At 53.4% G+C, this 21351-nt stretch overlaps 1 protein-coding gene across 3 annotated transcripts in view; it reads right to left on the bottom strand.

Moving 5' to 3' along the window:
- Window positions 1-21351, bottom strand: part of LOC123767856 (uncharacterized) — a 96094-nt gene that overhangs the window by 50898 nt on the left and 23845 nt on the right. For 2 of the 3 annotated variants that reach the window (XM_069310342.1, XM_069310341.1), the window contains exon 3: window positions 9162-9209. The exons of the other annotated variant lie outside the window; for it this stretch is intronic. In XM_069310342.1, coding sequence (XP_069166443.1) covers window positions 9162-9209 — 48 coding nt within the window. The remainder of the gene's footprint in view (window positions 1-9161; window positions 9210-21351) is intronic. 3 annotated transcript variants of the gene reach the window in all.

Below are 21351 nucleotides of genomic sequence, written 5' to 3'. Positions count from 1 at the left end.
TGTGCGTTGTTGCTGCAGGTACAGTTGTGTGTTGCTGCAGGTACAGTTGTGTGTTGCTGCTGGTACAGTTGTGTGTTGCTGCTGGTACAGTTGTGTGTTGCTGCAGGTACAGTTGTGTGTTGCTGCTGGTACAGTTGTGTGTTGCTGCTGGTACAGTTGTGTGTTGCTGCAGGTACAGTTGTGTGTTGCTGCAGGTACAGTTGTGTGTTGCTGCTGGTACAGTTGTGTGTTGCTGCTGGTACAGTTGTGTGTTGCTGCTGGTACAGTTGTGTGTTGCTGCAGGTACAGTTGTGCGTTGTTGCTGCTGGTACAGTTGTGCGTTGTTGCTGCTGGTACAGTTGTGCGTTGTTGCTGGTACAGTTGTGCGTTGTTGCTGGTACAGTTGTGTGTTGCTGCTGGTACAGGTGTGTGTTGCTGCTGGTACAGTTGTGTGTTGTTGCTGCTGGTACAGTTGTGTGTTGCTGCTGGTACAGTTGTGTGTTGTTGCTGCTGGTACAGTTGTGTGTTGTTGCTGCTGGTACAGTTGTGCGTTGTTACTGGTACAGTTGTGTGTTGTTGCTGGTACAGTTGTGTGTTGCTGCTGGTACATTTGTGTGTTGTTGCTGCTGGTACAGTTGTGTGTTGCTGCTGGTACAGTTGTGTGCTGCTGCTGCTGCTGCTGGTACAGTTGTGTGTTGCTGCTGGTACAGTTGTGTGTTGCTGCTGGTACAGTTGTGTGTTGCTGCTGGTACAGTTGTGTGTTGCTGCTGGTACAGTTGTGTGTTGCTGCTGGTACAGTTGTGTGCTGCTGCTGGTACAGTTGTGCGTTGTTACTGGTACAGTTGTGTGTTGTTGCTGGTACAGTTGTGTGTTGCTGCTGGTACATTTGTGTGTTGTTGCTGCTGGTACAGTTGTGTGTTGCTGCTAGTACAGTTGTGTGCTGCTGCTGCTGCTGGTACAGTTGTGTGTTGTTGCTGGTACAGTTGTGTGTTGCTGCTGGTACATTTGTGTGTTGTTGCTGCTGGTACAGTTGTGTGTTGCTGCTGGTACAGTTGTGTGCTGCTGCTGCTGCTGGTACAGTTGTGTGTTGCTGCTGGTACAGTTGTGTGTTGCTGCTGGTACAGTTGTGTGTTGCTGCTGGTACAGTTGTGTGTTGCTGCTGGTACAGTTGTGTGCTGCTGCTGGTACAGTTGTGCGTTGTTACTGGTACAGTTGTGTGTTGTTGCTGCTGGTACTGTTGTGTGTTGTTGCTGGTACAGTTGTGTGTTGCTGCTGCTGGTACAGTTGTGTGTTGCTGCAGCTGGTACAGTTGTGTGTTGCTGCTGGTACAGTTGTGTGTTGCTGCTGGTACAGTTGTGTGTTGTTGCTGCTGGTACAGTTGTGTGTTGCTGCAGGTACAGTTGTGTGTTGCTGCTGGTACAGTTGTGTGTTGTTGCTGCAGGTACAGTTGTGTGTTGTTGCTGCAGGTACAGTTGTGTGTTGCTGCAGGTACAGTTGTGTGTTGCTGCTGGTACAGTTGTGTGTTGCTGCTGCTGGTACAGTTGTGTGTTGTTGCAGGTACAGTTGTGTGTTGTTGCAGGTACGGTTGTGTGTTGCTGCTAGTACAGTTGTGTGTTGTTGCTGCTGGTACAGTTGTGTGTTGCTGCTGGTACAGTTGTGTGTTGCTGCAGCTGGTACAGTTGTGTGTTGTTGCTGCAGGTACAGTTGTGTGTTGTTGCTGGTACAGTTGTGTGTTGTTGCTGCTGGTACAGTTGTGTGTTGTTGCTGCTGGTACAGTTGTGTGTTGCTGCTGGTACAGTTGTGTGTTGTTGCTGCTGGTACAGTTGTGTGTTGTTGCTGCTGGTACAGTTGTGTGTTTTTGCTGCAGGTACAGTTGTGTGTTGTTGCTGCAGGTACAGTTGTGTGTTGTTGCTGCTGGTACAGTTGTGTGTTGCTGCTGGTACAGTTGTGTGTTGTTGCTGCAGGTACAGTTGTGTGTTGCTGCAGGTACAGTTGTGTGTTGTTGCTGCAGGTACAGTTGTGTGTTGTTGCTGCTGGTACAGTTGTGTGTTGCTGCTGGTACAGTTGTGTGTTGTTGCTGCTGGTACAGTTGTGTGTTGTTGCTGCTGGTACAGTTGTGTGTTGTTACTGGTACAGTTGTGTGTTGTTGCTTGTACAGTTGTGTGTTGTTGCTGCTGGTACAGTTGTGTGTTACTGCTGGTACAGTTGTGTGTTGTTGCTGCAGGTACAGTTGTGTGTTGTTGCTGGTACAGTTGTGTGTTGCTGCTAGTACAGTTGTGTGTTGTTGCTGCTGGTACAGTTGTGTGTTGTTGCTGGTACAGTTGTGTGTTGTTGCTGCTGGTACAGTTGTGTGTTGCTGCTAGTACAGTTGTGTGTTGTTGCTGCTAGTACAGTTGTGTGTTGCTGCTGGTACAGTTGTGTGTTGTTGCTGCAGGTACAGTTGTGTGTTGTTGCTGGTACAGTTGTGTGTTGTTGCTGCAGGTACAGTTGTGTGTTGTTGCTGCAGGTACAGTTGTGTGTTGTTGCTGCTGGTACAGTTGTGTGTTGTTGCTGCTGGTACAGTTGTGTGTTGTTGCTGCAGGTACAGTTGTGTGTTGTTGCTGCTGGTACAGTTGTGTGTTGTTGCTGCAGGTACAGTTGTGTGTTGTTGCTGCTGGTACAGTTGTGTGTTGTTGCTGCTGGTACAGTTGTGTGTTGTTGCTGCTGGTACAGTTGTGCGTTGTTGCTGCAGGTACAGTTGTGTGTTGCTGCAGGTACAGTTGTGTGTTGCTGCTGGTACAGTTGTGTGTTGCTGCTGGTACAGTTGTGTGTTGCTGCAGGTACAGTTGTGTGTTGCTGCTGGTACAGTTGTGTGTTGCTGCTGGTACAGTTGTGTGTTGCTGCAGGTACAGTTGTGTGTTGCTGCAGGTACAGTTGTGTGTTGCTGCTGGTACAGTTGTGTGTTGCTGCTGGTACAGTTGTGTGTTGCTGCTGGTACAGTTGTGTGTTGCTGCAGGTACAGTTGTGCGTTGTTGCTGCTGGTACAGTTGTGCGTTGTTGCTGCTGGTACAGTTGTGCGTTGTTGCTGGTACAGTTGTGCGTTGTTGCTGGTACAGTTGTGTGTTGCTGCTGGTACAGGTGTGTGTTGCTGCTGGTACAGTTGTGTGTTGTTGCTGCTGGTACAGTTGTGTGTTGCTGCTGGTACAGTTGTGTGTTGTTGCTGCTGGTACAGTTGTGTGTTGCTGCTGATGGTACAGTTGTGTGTTGTTGCTTGTACAGTTGTGTGTTGCTGCTGGTACAGTTGTGTGTTGCTGCTGGTACAGTTGTGTGTTGTTGCTGGTACAGTTGTGTGTTGCGGCTGGTACAGTTGTGTGTTGCTGCTGGTACAGTTGTGTGTTGTTGCTTGTACAGTTGTGTGTTGCTGCTGGTACAGTTGTGTGTTGTTGCTGGTACAGTTGTGTGTTGTTGCTGCTGGTACAGTTGTGTGTTGCTGCTGGTACAGTTGTGTGTTGTTGCTGCTGGTACAGTTGTGTGTTGTTGCTGCTGGTACCGTTGTGTGTTGCTGCAGGTACAGTTGTGTGTTGTTGCTGCTGGTACAGTTGTGTGTTGCTGCTGATGGTACAGTTGTGTGTTGTTGCTTGTACAGTTGTGTGTTGCTGCTGGTACAGTTGTGTGTTGCTGCTGGTACAGTTGTGTGTTGTTGCTTGTACAGTTGTGTGTTGCTGCTGGTACAGTTTTGTGTTGTTGCTGGTACAGTTGTGTGTTGTTGCTGCTGGTACAGTTGTGTGTTGCTGCTGGTACAGTTGTGTGTTGTTGCTGCTGGTACAGTTGTGTGTTGTTGCTGCTGGTACAGTTGTGTGTTGCTGCAGGTACAGTTGTGTGTTGTTGCTGCTGGTACAGTTGTGTGTTGTTGCTGGTACAGTTGTGTGTTGTCGCTGTTGGTACAGTTGTGTGTTTTTGCTGCTGGTACAGTTGTGTGGTGTTGCTGCTGGTACAGTTGTGTGTTGTTGCTGCTGGTACAGTTGTGTGTTGTTGCTGCTGGTACAGTTGTGTGTTGCTGCAGGTACAGTTGTGTGTTGTTGCTGCTGGTACAGTTGTGTGTTGTTGCTGCTGGTACAGTTGTGTGTTGTTGCTGCTGGTACAGTTGTGTGTTGTTGCTGCTGGTACAATTGTGTGTTGTTGCTGCAGGTACAGTTGTGTGTTGCTGCTGGTACAGTTGTGTGTTGCTGCTGGTACAGTTGTGTGTTGCTGCTGGTACAGTTGTGTGTTGCTGCTGGTACAGTTGTGTGTTGTTGCTGGTACAGTTGTGTGTTGCTGCTGCAGGTACAGTTGTGTGTTGCTGCTGGAACAGTTGTGTGTTGTTGCTGCAGGTACAGTTGTGTGTTGCTGCTGGTACAGTTGTGTGTTGCTGCTGCTGGTACAGTTGTGTGTTGCTGCTGGTACAGTTGTGTGTTGTTGCTTGTACAGTTGTGTGTTGCTGCTGGTACAGTTGTGTGTTGTTGCTGGTACAGTTGTGTGTTGTTGCTGCAGGTACAGTTGTGTGTTGCTGCTGGTACAGTTGTGTGTTGCTGCTGCTGGTACAGTTGTGTGTTGCTGCTGGTACAGTTGTGTGTTGTTGCTTGTACAGTTGTGTGTTGCTGCTGGTACAGTTGTGTGTTGTTGCTGGTACAGTTGTGTGTTGTTGCTGCAGGTACAGTTGTGTGTTGCTGCTGGTACAGTTGTGTGTTGCTGCTGCTGGTACAGTTGTGTGTTGCTGCTGGTACAGTTGTGTGTTGTTGCTTGTACAGTTGTGTGTTGCTGCTGGTACAGTTGTGTGTTGTTGCTGGTACAGTTGTGTGTTGTTGCTGCTGGTACAGTTGTGTGTTGCTGCTGCTGGTACAGTTGTGTGTTGCTGCTGGTACAGTTGTGTGTTGCTGCTGCTGGTACAGTTGTGTGTTGCTGCTGCTGGTACAGTTGTGTGTTGCTGCTGCTGGTACAGTTGTGTGTTGCTGCTGGTACAGTTGTGTGTTGTTGCTGCTGGTACAGTTGTGTGTTGCTGCTGGTACAGTTGTGTGTTGCTGCTGGTACAGTTGTGTGTTGCTGCTGCTGGTACAGTTGTGTGTTGCTGCTGCTGGTACAGTTGTGTGTTGCTGCTGCTGGTACAGTTGTGTGTTGCTGCTGGTACAGTTGTGTGTTGCTGCTGGTACAGTTGTGTGTTGTTGCTGGTACAGTTGTGTGTTGTTGCTGCTGGTACAGTTGTGTGTTGCTGCTGGTACAGTTGTGTGTTGTTGTTGCTGGTACAGTTGTGTGTTGCTGCTGGTACAGTTGTGTGTTGCTGCTGCAGGTACAGTTGTGTGTTGCTGCTGGTACAGTTGTGTGTTGCTGCTGCTGGTACAGTTGTGTGTTGCTGCTGGTACGGTTGTGTGTTGCTGCAGGTACAGTTGTGTGTTGCTGCAGGTACAGTTGTGTGTTGCTGCTGGTACAGTTGTGTGTTGTTGCTGCTGGTACAGTTGTGTGTTGTTGCTGCTGGTACAGTTGTGTGTTGTTGCTGCAGGTACAGTTGTGTGTTGTTGCTGGTACAGTTGTGTGTTGTTGCTGCTGGTACAGTTGTGTGTTGTTGCTGCTGGTACAGTTGTGTGTTGTTGCTGCTGGTACAGTTGTGTGTTGCTGCTGGTACAGTTGTGTGTTGTTGCTGGTACAGTTGTGTGTTGCTGCTGGTACAGTTGTGTGTTGCTGCTGGTACAGTTGTGTGTTGCTGCAGGTACAGTTGTGTGTTGCTGCTGGTACAGTTGTGTGTTGCTACTGGTACAGTTGTGTGTTGTTGCTGGTACAGTTGTGTGTTGCTTCTGGTACAATCACATAATAGTGGCAATGTTATAGTTCCACATGAGCGGGTGTCTGGTGGTTGTAAACACTAGGGGGTATAACGAGTTGTTATGAGGTATGTTGCCAGTTGTGGTAAAGGCCTGGAGTCAGATTCACGAAGCACTTACGCAAGCACTTACGAACGTGTACATCTTTCCTCAATCTTTGACGGCTTTGCTTACATTTATTAAACAGTTTACAAGCATGAAAATTTGCCAATCAACTGTTGTTATTGTTATAAACAGCCTCCTGGTGCTTCGGAGCTCATTAACTGTTTAATAATTGTAAACAAAGCCGCAAAATATTGAGAGAGGATGTGCAGGTTCGTAGGTGCTGGCGTAACTCCTTCGTGAATCTGGTCCCAGTTTGTTGAATTAGTTCGTAAAGTAAAGCGTTATTAATCATTTTTATTATAAAATAAAGAAGATATTCTCACCTGTTTATCCCTGAGTGTTGAAGGACCTCTGTCAGCCCCCCCCCCCATCCCTGGCGTTACACCTGCATAGGGCACAACAGGTGCTACCCACTAGCCCTAACCCCCCCCCCCACGAACCAGATGCTGTGTATATCCTTTTCTTTTACATATATTATTTTCTACTACAGACGTGGCCGGACATTTACAATGCTAACCAGGATATATATACATTTTCTTCTGTCCTCCATAGACAGAGTTGGAAACCTGTTAAACATATAGTTCAGTGATTTATTAAGCAATCAACCACCAGGAGGTGATTGTAGTGCTTTTAATATGTTAATTTAAGCTACTGTGTGTGTGCTATTGTCCCTTGTGCTCTCTGGGCCATTGTCCAGCCTGGTACCTTGAGCCTCAATCAGCATTTATATTAATCAAAGATTATGGAAGTCCATGTGTCCTTCAGTACCTGGGAGCGTGACCGTGGGCGGGGACGTACCTGGGAGTGTGACCGTGGGCGGGGACGTACCTGGGAGTGTGACCGTGGGCGGGACGTACCTGGGAGCGTGACCGTGGGCGGGGACGTACCTGGGAGTGTGACCGTGGGCGGGGACGTACCTGGGAGTGTGACCGTGGGCGGGACGTACCTGGGAGCGTGACCGTGGGCGGGGACGTACCTGGGAGTGTGACCGTGGGCGGGGACGTACCTGGGAGTGTGACCGTGGGCGAGACGTACCTGGGAGCGTGACCGTGGACGGGACGTACCTGGGAGCGTGACCGTGGGCGGGGACGTACCTGGGAGCGTGACCGTGGACGGGGACGTACCTGGGAGCGTGACCGTGGGCGGGACGTACCTGGGAGCGTGACCGTGGGCGGGACGTACCTGGGAGCGTGACCGTGGGCGGGGACGTACCTGGGAGCGTGACCGTGGGCGGGACGTACCTGGGAGCGTGACCGTGGGCGGGGACGTACCTGGGAGCGTGACCGTGGGCGGGACGTACCTGGGAGCGTGACCGTGGGCGGGGACGTACCTGGGAGCGTGACCGTGGGCGGGGACGTACCTGGGAGTGTGACCGTGGGCGGGGACGTACCTGGGAGCGTGACCGTGGGCGGGACGTACCTGGGAGCGTGACCGTGGGCGGGACGTACCTGGGAGCGTGACCGTGGGCGGGGACGTACCTGGGAGCGTGACCGTGGACGGGGACGTACCTGGGAGCGTGACCGTGGGCGGGGACGTACCTGGGAGCGTGACCGTGGGCGGGGACGTACCTGGGAGCGTGACCGTGGGCGGGACGTACCTGGGAGCGTGACCGTGGGCGGGACGTACCTGGGAGCGTGACCGTGGGCGGGGACGTACCTGGGAGTGTGACCGTGGGCGGGGACGTACCTGGTTAGCGTGACCGTGGGCGGGACGTACCTGGGAGTGTGACCGTGGGCGGGACGTACCTGGGAGTGTGACCGTGGGCGGGACGTACCTGGGAGCGTGACCGTGGGCGGGACGTACCTGGGAGTGTGACCGTGGGCGGGACGTACCTGGGAGTGTGACCGTGGGCGGGACGTACCTGGGAGTGTGACCGTGGGCGGGACGTACCTGGGAGTGTGACCGTGGGCGGGGACGTACCTGGGAGTGTGACCGTGGGCGAGACGTACCTGGGAGTGTGACCGTGGGCGGGGACGTACCTGGTTAGCGTGACCGTGGGCGGGACGTACCTGGGAGTGTGACCGTGGGCGGGACGTACCTGGTTAGCGTGACCGTGGGCGGGACGTACCTGGGAGTGTGACCGTGGGCGGGGACGTACCTGGGAGCGTGACCGTGGGCGGGGACGTACCTGGTTAGCGTGACCGTGGGCGGGGACGTACCTGGGAGCGTGACCGTGGGCGAGACGTACCTGGGAGTGTGACCGTGGGCGGGGACGTACCTGGTTAGCGTGACCGTGGGCGGGACGTACCTGGGAGTGTGACCGTGGGCGGGACGTACCTGGGAGCGTGACCGTGGGCGGGACGTACCTGGGAGCGTGACCGTGGGCGGGACGTACCTGGGAGTGTGACCGTGGACGGGGACGTACCTGGGAGCGTGACCGTGGGCGGGACGTACCTGGGAGCGTGACCGTGGGCGGGGACGTACCTGGGAGTGTGACCGTGGGCGGGACGTACCTGGGAGCGTGACCGTGGGCGGGACGTACCTGGTTAGCGTGACCGTGGGCGGGGACGTACCTGGGAGCGTGACCGTGGCCGGGACGTACCTGGGAGCGTGACCGTGGGCGGGGACGTACCTGGGAGTGTGACCGTGGGCGGGACGTACCTGGGAGCGTGACCGTGGCCGGGACGTACCTGGTTAGCGTGACCGTGGGCGGGGACGTACCTGGGAGCGTGACCGTGGGCGGGACGTACCTGGGAGCGTGACCGTGGGCGGGACGTACCTGGGAGCGTGACCGTGGGCGGGACGTACCTGGGAGTGTGACCGTGGGCGGGACGTACCTGGGAGTGTGACCGTGGGCGGGGACGTACCTGGGAGTGTGACCGTGGGCGGAGACGTACCTTGGAGCGTGACCGTGGGCGGGGACGTACCTGGGAGCGTGACCGTGGGCGGGACATACCTGGGAGTGTGACCGTGGACGGAGACGTACCTGGGAGCGTGACCGTGGGCGGGACGTACCTGGGAGCGTGACCGTGGGCGGGACGTACCTGGGAGTGTGACCGTGGGCGGGGACGTACCTGGGAGCGTGACCGTGGGCGGGACGTACCTGGGAGCGTGACCGTGGGCGGGACGTACCTGGGAGCGTGTCCGTGGGCGGGACGTACCTGGGAGTGTGACCGTGGGCGGGACGTACCTGGGAGCGTGACCGTGGGCGGGACGTACCTGGGAGCGTGTCCGTGGGCGGGACGTACCTGGGAGCGTGTCCGTGGGCGGGACGTACCTGGGAGCGTGTCCGTGGGCGGGACGTACCTGGGCTTGGCGTTGTCAGCATGGTACACCCCGCGGTGAACTATGGCCCTGTTGACAGATCAGGCAGGTCATTACCTCCCAGGTTAACTACCATGTAGAACACAGGGTGAACACATCGTAAACTACACATAGCAATTACAACCATGCAAAATAAGAATTAACATGCATATATATATATATATATATATATATATATATATGTCGTACCTAATAGCCAGAACGCACTTCTCAGCCTACTATTCAAGGCCCGATTTGCCTAATAAGCCAAGTTTTCATGAATTAATATATTTTCTCTAATTTTTTTCTTATGAAATGATAAAGTTACCCATTTCATTATGTAAGAGGTCAATTTTTTTTTATTGGAGTTAAAATTAACGTAGATATATGACAGAACCTAACCAACCCTACCTAACCTAACCTAACCTATCTCTATAGGTTAGGTTAGGTTAGGTAGCCGAAAAAGTTAGGTTAGGTTAGGTAGTCGAAAAGCAATTAATTCATGAAAACTTGGCTTATTAGGCAAATCGGGCCTTGCATAGTAGGCTCAGAAGTGAGTTCTGGCTACTAGGTACAACATATATATATATATATATATATATATATATATATATATATATATATATAGATATAGATATAGATATATACATATATCCACAAAAGTATAGGCAGTAACATTTCATTCACTTGGATCTTGGAAGTTCCATGTTTTATTTAACCGTTGGATGAAGCGGTTTCAATACCTGCAGAAACTTTAATGGGAATGTTTCAAAGTTTCAGTTAGGCAGCAGTTTGGTACTTCTAAAATCAGTCCTTCATGTGGGCATCTACGGTGTGTGGGTGGGGCCACAACAGGTGTCTTGCTCCTGAGGCCCAACATCCAGTCTTCAATGATCCAAGTGCATGATAACGAATATTATTGTACGAGTCATAGATTGATTTCATGCAAGTGTGGAAGGTCAGCCCAGTGTGGCCCTTGTGAGGCTGAGGGCGGGGGAGTGGAGCACAGTGCCGCACTGACAAGCTGGGACGTCATGCTGGGATAGGCTGGGACGTCATGCTGGGACAAGCTGGGACGTCATGCTGGGACAAGCTGGGACGTCATACTGGGATAGGCTGGGACGTCATGCTGGGACAAGCTGGGACGTCATGCTGGGCTTGGTAGGGTGGGGCCGCCGAGTGTGCTGCAGCTCTCAGGGGTTGCATGCTGCTGCTGCAGTTTACACGCTCAACGATGTGTAATAAATGGATGAAATTGCAAGTTGTGAGAGAGAGAAAACCTGGGAGTGCGTCCATACTCCCGCAAGTGCCTCACTCAAGACAAACCTGGGAGTGCGTCCATACTCCCACAAGTGCCTCACTCAAGACAAACCTGGGAGTGCGTCCATACTCCCACAAGTGCCTCACTCAAGACAAACCTGGGAGTGCGTCCATACTCCCACAAGTGCCTCACTCAAGACAAACCTGGGAGTGCGTCCATACTCCCACAAGTGCCTCACTCAAGACAAACCTGGGAGTGCGTCCATACTCCCACAAGTGCCTCACTCAAGACAAACCTGGGAGTGCGTCCATACTCCCACAAGTGCCTCACTCAAGACAAACCTGGGAGTGCGTCCATACTCCCACAAGTGCCTCACTCAAGACAAACCTGGGAGTGCGTCCATACTCCCACAAGTGCCTCACTCAAGACAACACATTCTGGGAGAAGAATCTAGGAAGTAGAACCGGCTTAACAACCCAATATTACAGTGGTTATGAAGTGGTTCTCCAGTGAGAACATCCAGAACCGTGTGCGCACCCTGGGGAAGGGGACCCGAACCCGGGTTTGGGGGACATGGATATGGACAATTAGCAGGATGTGGGTTACTGGGGAAAAGATGGTGCTCATTAGAGAGACAGTCCCACTGTTAAGACATGCCCCCCCCCCCACTGAGATATTACGTGCACCGAATCACTTTGAATGGTCGGGTGACGTTGACGTCCGTGCCCCGACCCCCCAAGACCTTGTACACTAATCTTTCCCTTCCTTCACTGTATTAATATTCCTTCCAAGTACCATATTGTCTTACTGGCTTAGCGTTTTCTCCTGAAAATGTCCTCACCTTACCTCCACCTCTGCCACAGTGGTGCTCCTCCAACACCACCCTCCTCCCTCCACCACAACACTGCCACAGTGGTGCTCCTCCAACACCACCCTCCTCCCTCCACAACACTGCCACAGTGGTGCTCCTCCAACACCACCCTCCTCCCTCCACCACAACACTACCACAGGACTCCTCGCCTGGCCTCTGGTGGTGGTGGACGTGTCGTTGAACGCTCCTGGTTTGCCTGCCTGTGACTGTTCGTGTTTGTGTGTGAGGCGTGAGGGCCGTGCCGGCTGAGGAGATGGTGGTGCCTTTGACCCCTGTGAGGTGGACGGAGACGATTGGACTGTGAACTCCGACCTGGCTTCTAACCCGGCTGAAGTGACTGTTTTGGACTTACTGCGTGTTCCCGTTATCTTGAGATGATTTCGGATGATCTCGGGTGATCACGGAGATGATCCCGTGGCGGAGGTCTGTGGAGTGCAGGTGGGTGCTGGGCTGTAGTGAAGTTTGGGTGGGCGGTTGTGTACCGGGGTGCTGTGGAGAAGTATGATGGGCGCTGTTTTCAGCTTCCTGATGGTGGCAGAGGCGTGAAGGTGTCCGACCGTTGTGGTGAGACTACCTACGTTGTGGTGCATGGGGAACCCTTTAAGTTCCCCGACGATCTCATACGTCGCCAGTTTTCCAGGTTTGGGCGGGTGCTGAGTGTCCGTCTGAACGTCATTTCTTCTGCTAAATGGAAAGGTGTGCAAAGTGGTGCCCGCACGTTGGTTATGCGCCTCACGACCCCTGTGCCGCCGTCGGTTGTGCTCTGGGTTATACCGTCCGTGTGCTCTACACGGGCCAACCCCGGACTTGTTTCCGGGGCGGCCTCTCAGGTCACCAGGCTCGGGTTGACAACACGGCAGCTTCGCCCTTATTTATGTGAACCTTTTCCGGGAGGAGGATTTTCCCCCCGTTGGCGGCCCCGGACTCCTATGTCCTGATGTTGTGGGTGGTGCTTCCCAGCTGTCTGGCCCCGGTGGTGGCGCCGGGTTCTGTCGCCCGCCTGGATGGAGGTGTGGGTGTCGAGGTCGTGGTTTGGGCGGCTCCACCCCCACCGCCCCCATCTTTGGTTGAGGAGTCTTCTGAGAGTGTCATTGTGGATGTGCACGCGGAGCGGTCTCCTGTGGTGTATGGGGCTTTGCCCCCGGTTATGGAGGCTGTGGTGTTACATACAGGATCGTGCAGTGCGTGGTGCTGCGCTCCTGCCCGTGGGTGCTGCGCTCCTGCCCGTGGGTGCTGCGCTCCTGCCCGTGGGTGCTGATGTTGTGACTCCTAGGGGGGGGGGGCGGAAAGTTCTGACGACATAGAACCGGTGTCCAAGCGGTCGCGGCGGGGGTCAAGTTCGTCTCCACTTCGTGGTGCGGGATGGACCGACGTGAAGGATTATGGGGACCCCGAGGGTTCCTCTTTGGCTCATGGCGATTGTGGTGCGCTGGGGGATAGTGCGAACCCGGCTTGTGGTGAGGTCGGGGTGGTGGCTGGTGCCCCTGTTGTGGGGGTAGGGGCTGGTGCCCCTGTTGTGGGGGCTGGTGCCCCTGTTGTGGGGGTAGGGGCTGGTGCCCCTGTTGTGGGGGCTGGTGCCCCTGTTGTGGGGGTGGTGGTTGGTGCCTCAGTTGTGGGGGTAGGGGCTGGTGCCCCTGTTGTGGGGGTGGTAGGGGCTGGTACACCTGTTGTGGGGGCTGGTGCAGGGGGGCCATGGTTCCTGATTTTGTGCCCACGCCCGTGTGTTCCGGTTCCCCGGCGTGGGGAATTGTGCTCCATGATGTCGGCGTTGGTGTGGATCGTGACTTGATTCTTGTCTTAAAGAAGGACGCTGCTCGCGTGAGCTCCGTGCCCTTGTCCTCTGATCTGCAGTCCGGTGTGGAGTCGGCCGCTGTGCAGCTGCCCGTACCTCCTGTCCGGCCGGCCCCTGTGCAGCTGTCCGTACCTCCTGTCCGGCCGGCCCCTATGCAGCTGCCCGTACCTCCTGTCCGGCCGGCCCCTGTGCAGCTGCCCGTACCTCCTGTCCGGCCGGCCCCTGTGCAGCTGTCCTCCGTGCACCAGCCTCCTGTGATGACGTCTTCAGTGCTCCCATCACCTGTGAGGCAGCCCTCGGGTTTGCAGGATGTTCCTGTTCCCAGGCGTCGACCCCGTTCCAAGTATGGTGGCGTCTGTTCCACGGAGGAGTGGGCGCTCTGGGAGGCGTATATGGTGAACAAGTCTCCTCACGGGGTTGTTCCCTGACACATGTGAGGATTATTAGGCTCGTCGCCGGGTCACTTATTTGTTCTTTGTTTTGGGTTGATTTTTGGTCTGTGTTTTTTGGTGCTTCGGTGACATTTTTTTATTTCTTTTTAAGGATGTCATGTTGTGTCGTGTTTGCGTTCCTCATTACCCGTGTGTTTGTTGTGTGTTGCAATGTTTGTATTCCTTGCTTTGGTTGTGTGTTTTGTTTGCCACGCCCAGACTAACTGGTGCAGTTTTGTCTTAGTTCTGTACTGAATTTGTGGGTATTCCCATGGAGTCTTTGTTCTGTATTGTTTGTTGTGTTTGTTATGGGGCTTCTGTGTTTTGTATTTTATGTTCTATATATGTTTGTTGTATCCAAATAAAAAAATATTGAGTGGAGGGGTCCAGTAGTGAGGTAGAGGGGTCCAGTAGTGAGTGGAGGGGTCCAGTAGTGAGTGGAGGGGTCCAGTAGTGAGTGGAGGGGTCCAGTAGTGAGTGGAGGGGTCCAGTAGTGAGTGGAGGGGTCCAGTAGTGAGAGGAGGGGTCCAGTAGTGAGTGGAGGGGTCCAGTAGTGAGTGGAGGGGTCCAGTAGTGAGAGGAGGGGTCCAGTAGTGAGGTAGAGGGGTCCAGTAGTGAGAGGAGGGGTCCAGTAGTGAGTGGAGGGGTCCAGTAGTGAGGTAGAGGGGTCCAGTAGTGAGTGGAGGGGTCCAGTAGTGAGAGGAGGGGTCCAGTAGTGAGAGGAGGGGTCCAGTAGTGAGTGGAGGGGTCCAGTAGTGAGTGGAGGGGTCCAGTAGTGAGTGGAGGGGTCCAGTAGTGAGTGGAGGGGTCCAGTAGTGAGTGGAGGGGTCCAGTAGTGAGTGGAGGGGTCCAGTAGTGAGTGGAGGGGTCCAGTAGTGAGGTAGAGGGGTCCAGTAGTGAGTGGAGGGGTCCAGTAGTGAGTGGAGGGGTCCAGTAGTGAGTGGAGGGGTCCAGTAGTGAGTGGAGGGGTCCAGTAGTGAGTGGAGGGGTCCAGTAGTGAGTGGAGGGGTCCAGTAGTGAGTGGAGGGGTCCAGTAGTGAGTGGAGGGGTCCAGTAGTGAGTGGAGGGGGCCAGTAGTGAGTGGAGGGGTCCAGTAGTGAGTGGAGGGGGCCAGTAGTGAGTGGAGGGGTCCAGTAGTGAGTGGAGGGGTCCAGTAGTGAGAGGAGGGGTCCAGTAGTGAGTGGAGGGGTCCAGTAGTGAGTGGAGGGGGCCAGTAGTGAGTGGAGGGGTCCAGTAGTGACTGGAGGGGTCCAGTAGTGAGAGGAGGGGTCCAGTAGTGAGTGGAGGGGTCCAGTAGTGAGTGGAGGGGTCCAGTAGTGACTGGAGGGGTCCAGTAGTGAGAGGAGGGGTCCAGTAGTGAGTGGAGGGGTCCAGTAGTGAGTGGAGGGGTCCAGTAGTGAGAGGAGGGGTCCAGTAGTGAGAGGAGGGGTCCAGTAGTGAGTGGAGGGGTCCAGTAGTGAGTGGAGGGGTCCAGTAGTGTGTTATACTCAAATTCTGTCAGTTGAAATGTAACCAATCACAGGCAAGTAGGCCTCTGACGTCATGCCAGACAGAGGAGCATCAAGCATGCTCCCAGCAGCCGCAGTTATCCTCACAGACCCAGAGTAGGTGGACCTCGGCTGGCCAGTTATACACCTGTTTGCCTCACTCAATAAATATATACAGAAGCGACTACTGTGTCTACATTCAACCCGAACAAGGCAAACGAATACTGGTAGCAGCAGTGGGATCCAGAAATTTTTTTCTGGAAGCAAAAGTTCCAGTACCCAGCATCGCCTCGTGTTCCAGCCAAAACCGCCGCCACCGCCACCGCCATAAGCCGCCATCCTGCCACCCACGCATCAAATATTGTGCCAGACCGGGGTCCTGCCATCAACCACTACTCCAGGCTAACGTTTTAGAAGTAAGGGTCAATATTTTCCTGTGAGAACGCTCACTCATCAGTGAGGAGGAAGGAAGCTTCCCGCGCCAGCCATTTTTGAACCTCGCGCCACCACGTGGGAACCACCTATTACACCCACCACCACCACCACCGCCACCCAAGCTGACAGTATCAAGCTTCGTGAGGGTGCAAGCTACTGCAATCGTCGTCAGCCATCGTCGCAGGTATCAACTGGTTATTCCATCGTCGCAATATTGTCGTCGTCAGAATTTATCTTCGTGCCTCTAGCCTGAACAGTGTGGGGTCCCTGAGTCTCGCGCCACCGCCGCCAGGAGCGCTGCCGTCGCATCCAGTTTGTAAACACGCCTCACATGGGCCTCTTCAGATCTTCACGACGCTTCTCCTACTTTGGCTACTGGTGATCCTCATAAATTACAACCCTGAGATAAGTAATTGCTAGTTGAGAACAACGTGCCAAGTGTTAAAAAGTGACTTATGTAATAATTCCCATAATATCCTGTGAATTAACCATTCAGTGACTTGTTAAATATTGGAGCTGGTTCAGTACTGCACTCCCCACAGTTTTCCTGTGTGATTTCAACATTCCTGCTTCTTACAGTAATTTCATTGAATTTTAATTGTTCTCCTAGAGTGTTATTGGTAAATTCAAATTCCAGTGAATTAAGAAATCCTTGTTTTAGTAGCAGTTAAGGATTTGTGCAATATAATTTTTTTTAATTTCTCCAGACCTAACTTGAAATTTATCCTTTAAGCATTTTATTTTAAACTTTTACCATAGGAGTTATATACATTCCTGTGTCCAGTTTATGTGCTACATCCATATTTCTTGCATTGCCACTTGTTGTGTTGAATCTTTTTAATGAAATTTTGCAATTGCATTTCCCAGTTTTTATTCTAAATTGCTGTGCTTAGTCTGGTTTAATTAATTTACATACATCTAATTCCAGTCATTTTTTTAATGAAAGATTGCTAAATTTAGTTTACAATTGCTTGTTCTTGATTATTTTCTTGCCTAGCCCAATTTAATAATTTTATTTCTGCCATTTTTACTTTAGCCAAGTTGATATTTTTTGTGTTTATTTTTGTGTATACTATTTCTGATGCCAGGTGCACTTAATTATAATCTGCGTTCAAATATTACTTCCACGCCTGTGACAATGCCTACCACTGTTGAAACCCCTTCAGAATCAATGGGAACAGTTGCTCGTCCCAATGGCCAGAGATCAGCTCAGGAAATGGCTATTCCTCTTTTTGCTGGGGAATCGCGTTTATTAGAATCATGGTTTAGTAAGGTTGAAGCGAAAACAGTTGCACGTTTTTCTAAGCCTACTGATGCCGAATACTTAGCAATTGCACGGTCAGCCGTGGACACAACCAAAGGTGATGCACGTTTTGTTGTTGATGAGAAAGCCATTGTTAGCCTTCAGTCTTGGCCTGAATTTAAGGATTTCTTTCGCCGTCGCTTTGTTAATAAAGGAGACCTTGACCCATATAGGTTAGTCAAGAAAATTGCCAATGCCACCATGCAGCCTGGTGAATCGTTTAATGCGTTTACTAGCCGTCTCGATCAGTATCTGTATGCCTTAGTTTCTGCTATGAATAATTCAACTTGGTTAGATAAAGACAATAATCTGTCCCCTGAGGCTATGGCCAAAATGATAGCATTTGGTACTTTAATGCATTTTGCCCCCGAGCATACAAAACCAATCGTTGAGCAACAAAATTTTGGTGTTAAACATGAAATTGGTGAAGTGTTTGAGGCTATTAACAATGCCGCCGATAAACTAGCTCCCCGAAGTGCTCAACTGTTGCCACCCTCTGATGCTGTAAATGTAGTTACAAGTTCTCAGCATCCTCCCACAAATTCTCAAAACTCTTGGTCGCAGAAGCGTACCCATGCTCGTAGCCCCCAGTCAAATTCGCCGCCTCATAAAATGCCGAAACGCCATAGTCCACAACCATCCACTCCCTCATGTTGGCATTGTGGTAAGAGTAACCACCTTGCAAGGGACTGTTGGTCCGCCCCTAGATCATCACCTCCTAGACAATTCTCTCGGCCCCCTCATCAATCTAATCATTCTAGGCTTCCATATTGCACGTACCATAAACAAGTTGGTCACCACACTGCGGATTGTAGAGCTAGGCAAAGGACATCTCCACCTCGTAACTCCCATGGTCAGTCTTGGCGAGGCTCACAGCGTCCAAGACATTATCAGAACTCTCGTAATTACAACTCCCAGCCCAGCTATAATGCAACTTCAAATTATAATGCTCAGTCACAGAATGCTGGAGCTCAGAATGTTCACTCCATGTCGTCGGGAAACCCCCAAGGCCATCCGCTAACCAATTCAAGCTAGCCAATCCTAGTGCCCTCCCTGTGTATTCAGTAGCTACCCAAAATAGATTTGGACACTTGACAGAGGAGGACACTGACTCTAGACCAGTTGTAGATGTTGACGGATCCACAGTAAATTTGACACAAACAAGACACAGATATCCCAGACAACATAAGTCAAAAGTAGTAACTTGTCCAGTCTCAAGTGATGGTCCCCTTGTATCAGCCATTGTACATGGTAGAGTTTTAAAAGTTTTTCTTGACTCAGGTGCAAAAATTAATATTGTGGAGGGGTCCTGTAGTGAGTGGAGGGGTCCAGTAGTGAGTGGAGGGGTCCAGTAGTGAGGTAGAGGGGTCCAGTAGTGAGTGGAGGGGTCCAGTAGTGCGTGGAGGGGTCCAGTAGTGACTGGAGGGGTCCAGTAGTGAGTGGAGGGGTCCAGTAGTGTGTGGAGGGGTCCAGTAGTGAGTGGAGGGGTCCAGTAGTGTGTGAAGGGGTCCAGTAGTGAGTGGAGGGGTCCTGTAGTGAGTGGAGGGGTCCAGTAGTGAGTGGAGGGGTCCAGTAGTGAGTGGAGGGGTCCAGTAGTGAGTGGAGGGGTCCAGTAGTGTGTGGAGGGGTCCAGTAGTGAGTGGAGGGGTCCAGTAGTGTGTGGAGGGGTCCAGTAGTGAGTGGAGGGGTCCTGTAGTGGCTGGAGGGGTCCAGTAGTGAGTGGAGGGGTCCAGTAGTGAGGTAGAGGGGTCCAGTAGTGAGTGGAGGGGTCCAGTAGTGAGTGGAGGGGTCCAGTAGTGAGTGGAGAGGTCCAATAGTGAGTGGAGGGGTCCAGTAGTGAGTGGAGGGGTCCAGTAGTGAGTGGAGGGGTCCAGTAGTGAGTGGAGGGGTCCAGTAGTGAGTGGAGGGGTCCAGTAGTGAGTGGAGGGGTCCAGTAGTGAGTGGAGGGGTCCAGTAGTGAGTGGAGGGGTCCAGTAGTGAGTGGAGGGGTCCAGTAGTGTGTGGAGGGGTCCAGTAGTGAGTGGAGGGGTCCAGTAGTGTGTGGAGGGGTCCAGTAGTGAGTGGAGGGGTCCTGTAGTGGCTGGAGGGGTCCAGTAGTGAGTGGAGGGGTCCAGTAGTGAGGTAGAGGGGTCCAGTAGTGAGTGGAGGGGTCCAGTAGTGAGTGGAGGGGTCCAGTAGTGAGTGGAGAGGTCCAGTAGTGAGTGGAGGGGTCCAGTAGTGTGTGGAGGGGTCCAGTAGTGACTGGAGGGGTCCAGTAGTGAGTGGAGGGGTCCAGTAGTGACTGGAGGGGTCCAGTAGTGAGTGGAGGGGTCCAGTAGTGAGTGGAGGGGTCCAGTACTGCGTGGAGGGGTCCAGTAGTGAGTGGAGGGGTCCAGTAGTGAGGTAGAGGGGTCCAGTAGTGAGTGGAGGGGTCCAGTAGTGAGTTAGAGGGGTCCAGTAGTGAGTGGAGGGGTCCAGTAGTGTGTGGAGGGGTCCAGTAGTGAGTGGAGGGGTCCAGTAGTGAGTGGAGGGGTCCAGTAGTGAGGTAGAGGGGTCCAGTAGTGACTGGAGGGGTCCAGTAGTGAGTGGAGGGGTCCAGTAGTGAGTGGAGGGGTCCAGTAGTGAGTGGAGGGGTCCAGTAGTGAGTGGAGGGGTCCAGTAGTGAGGTAGAGGGGTCCAGTAGTGAGTGGAGGGGTCCAGTAGTGAGGTAGAGGGGTCCAGTAGTGTGTGGAGGGGTCCAGTAGTGAGTGGAGGGGTCCAGTAGTGAGGTAGAGGGGTCCAGTAGTGTGTGGAGGGGTCCAGTAGTGAGTGGAGGGGTCCTGTAGTGGCTGGAGGGGTCCAGTAGTGAGTGGAGGGGTCCAGTAGTGAGGTAGAGGGGTCCAGTAGTGAGTGGAGGGGTCCAGTAGTGAGTGGAGGGGTCCAGTAGTGAGTGGAGAGGTCCAGTAGTGAGTGGAGGGGTCCAGTAGTGTGTGGAGGGGTCCAGTAGTGACTGGAGGGGTCCAGTAGTGAGTGGAGGGGTCCAGTAGTGTGTGGAGGGGTCCGGTAGTGAGTGGAGGGGTCCTGTAGTGGCTGGAGGGGTCCAGTAGTGAGTGGAGGGGTCCAGTAGTGAGGTAGAGGGGTCCAGTAGTGAGTGGAGGGGTCCAGTAGTGAGTGGAGGGGTCCAGTAGTGAGTGGAGAGGTCCAGTAGTGAGTGGAGGGGTCCAGTAGTGTGTGGAGGGGTCCAGTAGTGACTGGAGGGGTCCAGTAGTGAGTGGAGGGGTCCAGTAGTGAGTGGAGGGGTCCAGTAGTGAGTGGAGGGGTCCAGTAGTGAGTGGAGGGGTCCAGTAGTGAGGTAGAGGGGTCCAGTAGTGAGTGGAGGGGTCCAGTAGTGAGTGAAGGGGTCCAGTAGTGAGTGGAGGGGTCCAGTAGTGAGTGGAGAGGTCCCGTAGTGAGTGGAGGGGTCCTGTAGTGAGTGGAGGGGTCCAGTAGTGAGTGGAGGGGTCCAGTAGTGAGGTAGAGGGGTCCAGTAGTGAGTGGAGGGGTCCAGTAGTGCGTGGAGGGGTCCAGTAGTGACTGGAGGGGTCCAGTAGTGAGTGGAGGGGTCCAGTAGTGTGTGGAGGGGTCCAGTAGTGAGTGGAGGGGTCCAGTAGTGTGTGGAGGGGTCCAGTAGTGAGTGGAGGGGTCCTGTAGTGAGTGGAGGGGTCCAGTAGTGAGTGGAGGGGTCCAGTAGTGAGTGGAGGGGTCCAGTAGTGAGTGGAGAGGTCCAGTAGTGAGTGGAGGGGTCCAGTAGTGTGTGGAGGGGTCCAGTAGTGACTGGAGGGGTCCAGTAGTGAGTGGAGGGGTCCAGTAGTGACTGGAGGGGTCCAGTAGTGAGTGGAGGGGTCCAGTAGTGAGTGGAGGGGTCCAGTACTGAGTGGAGGGGTCCAGTAGTGAGTGGAGGGGTCCAGTAGTGAGTGGAGGGGTCCAGTAGTGAGTGGAGGGGTCCAGTAGTGAGTGGAGGGGTCCAGTAGTGAGTGGAGAGGTCCAATAGTGAGTGGAGGGGTCCAGTAGTGAGTGGAGGGGTCCAGTAGTGAGTGGAGGGGTCCAGTAGTGAGTGGAGGGGTCCAGTAGTGAGTGGAGGGGTCCAGTAGTGAGTGGAGGGGTCCAGTAGTGAGTGGAGGGGTCCAGTAGTGTGTGGAGGGGTCCAGTAGTGAGTGGAGGGGTCCAGTAGTGTGTGGAGGGGTCCAGTAGTGAGTGGAGGGGTCCTGTAGTGGCTGGAGGGGTCCAATAGTGAGTGGAGGGGTCCAGTAGTGAGGTAGAGGGGTCCAGTAGTGAGTGGAGGGGTCCAGTAGTGAGTGGAGGGGTCCAGTAGTGAGTGGAGAGGTCCAGTAGTGAGTGGAGGGGTCCAGTAGTGTGTGGAGGGGTCCAGTAGTGACTGGAGGGGTCCAGTAGTGAGTGGAGGGGTCCAGTAGTGACTGGAGGGGTCCAGTAGTGAGTGGAGGGGTCCAGTAGTGAGTGGAGGGGTCCAGTACTGAGTGGAGGGGTCCAGTAGTGAGTGGAGGGGTCCAGTAGTGAGGTAGAGGGGTCCAGTAGTGAGTGGAGGGGTCCAGTAGTGAGTTAGAGGGGTCCAGTAGTGAGTGGAGGGGTCCAGTAGTGTGTGGAGGGGTCCAGTAGTG

Source organism: Procambarus clarkii, chromosome 67, assembly GCF_040958095.1.
Source record: "Procambarus clarkii isolate CNS0578487 chromosome 67, FALCON_Pclarkii_2.0, whole genome shotgun sequence".
Classification (NCBI taxonomy): domain Eukaryota; kingdom Metazoa; phylum Arthropoda; class Malacostraca; order Decapoda; family Cambaridae; genus Procambarus; species Procambarus clarkii.
This window is presented reverse-complemented; position numbering and strand designations above follow the sequence as displayed.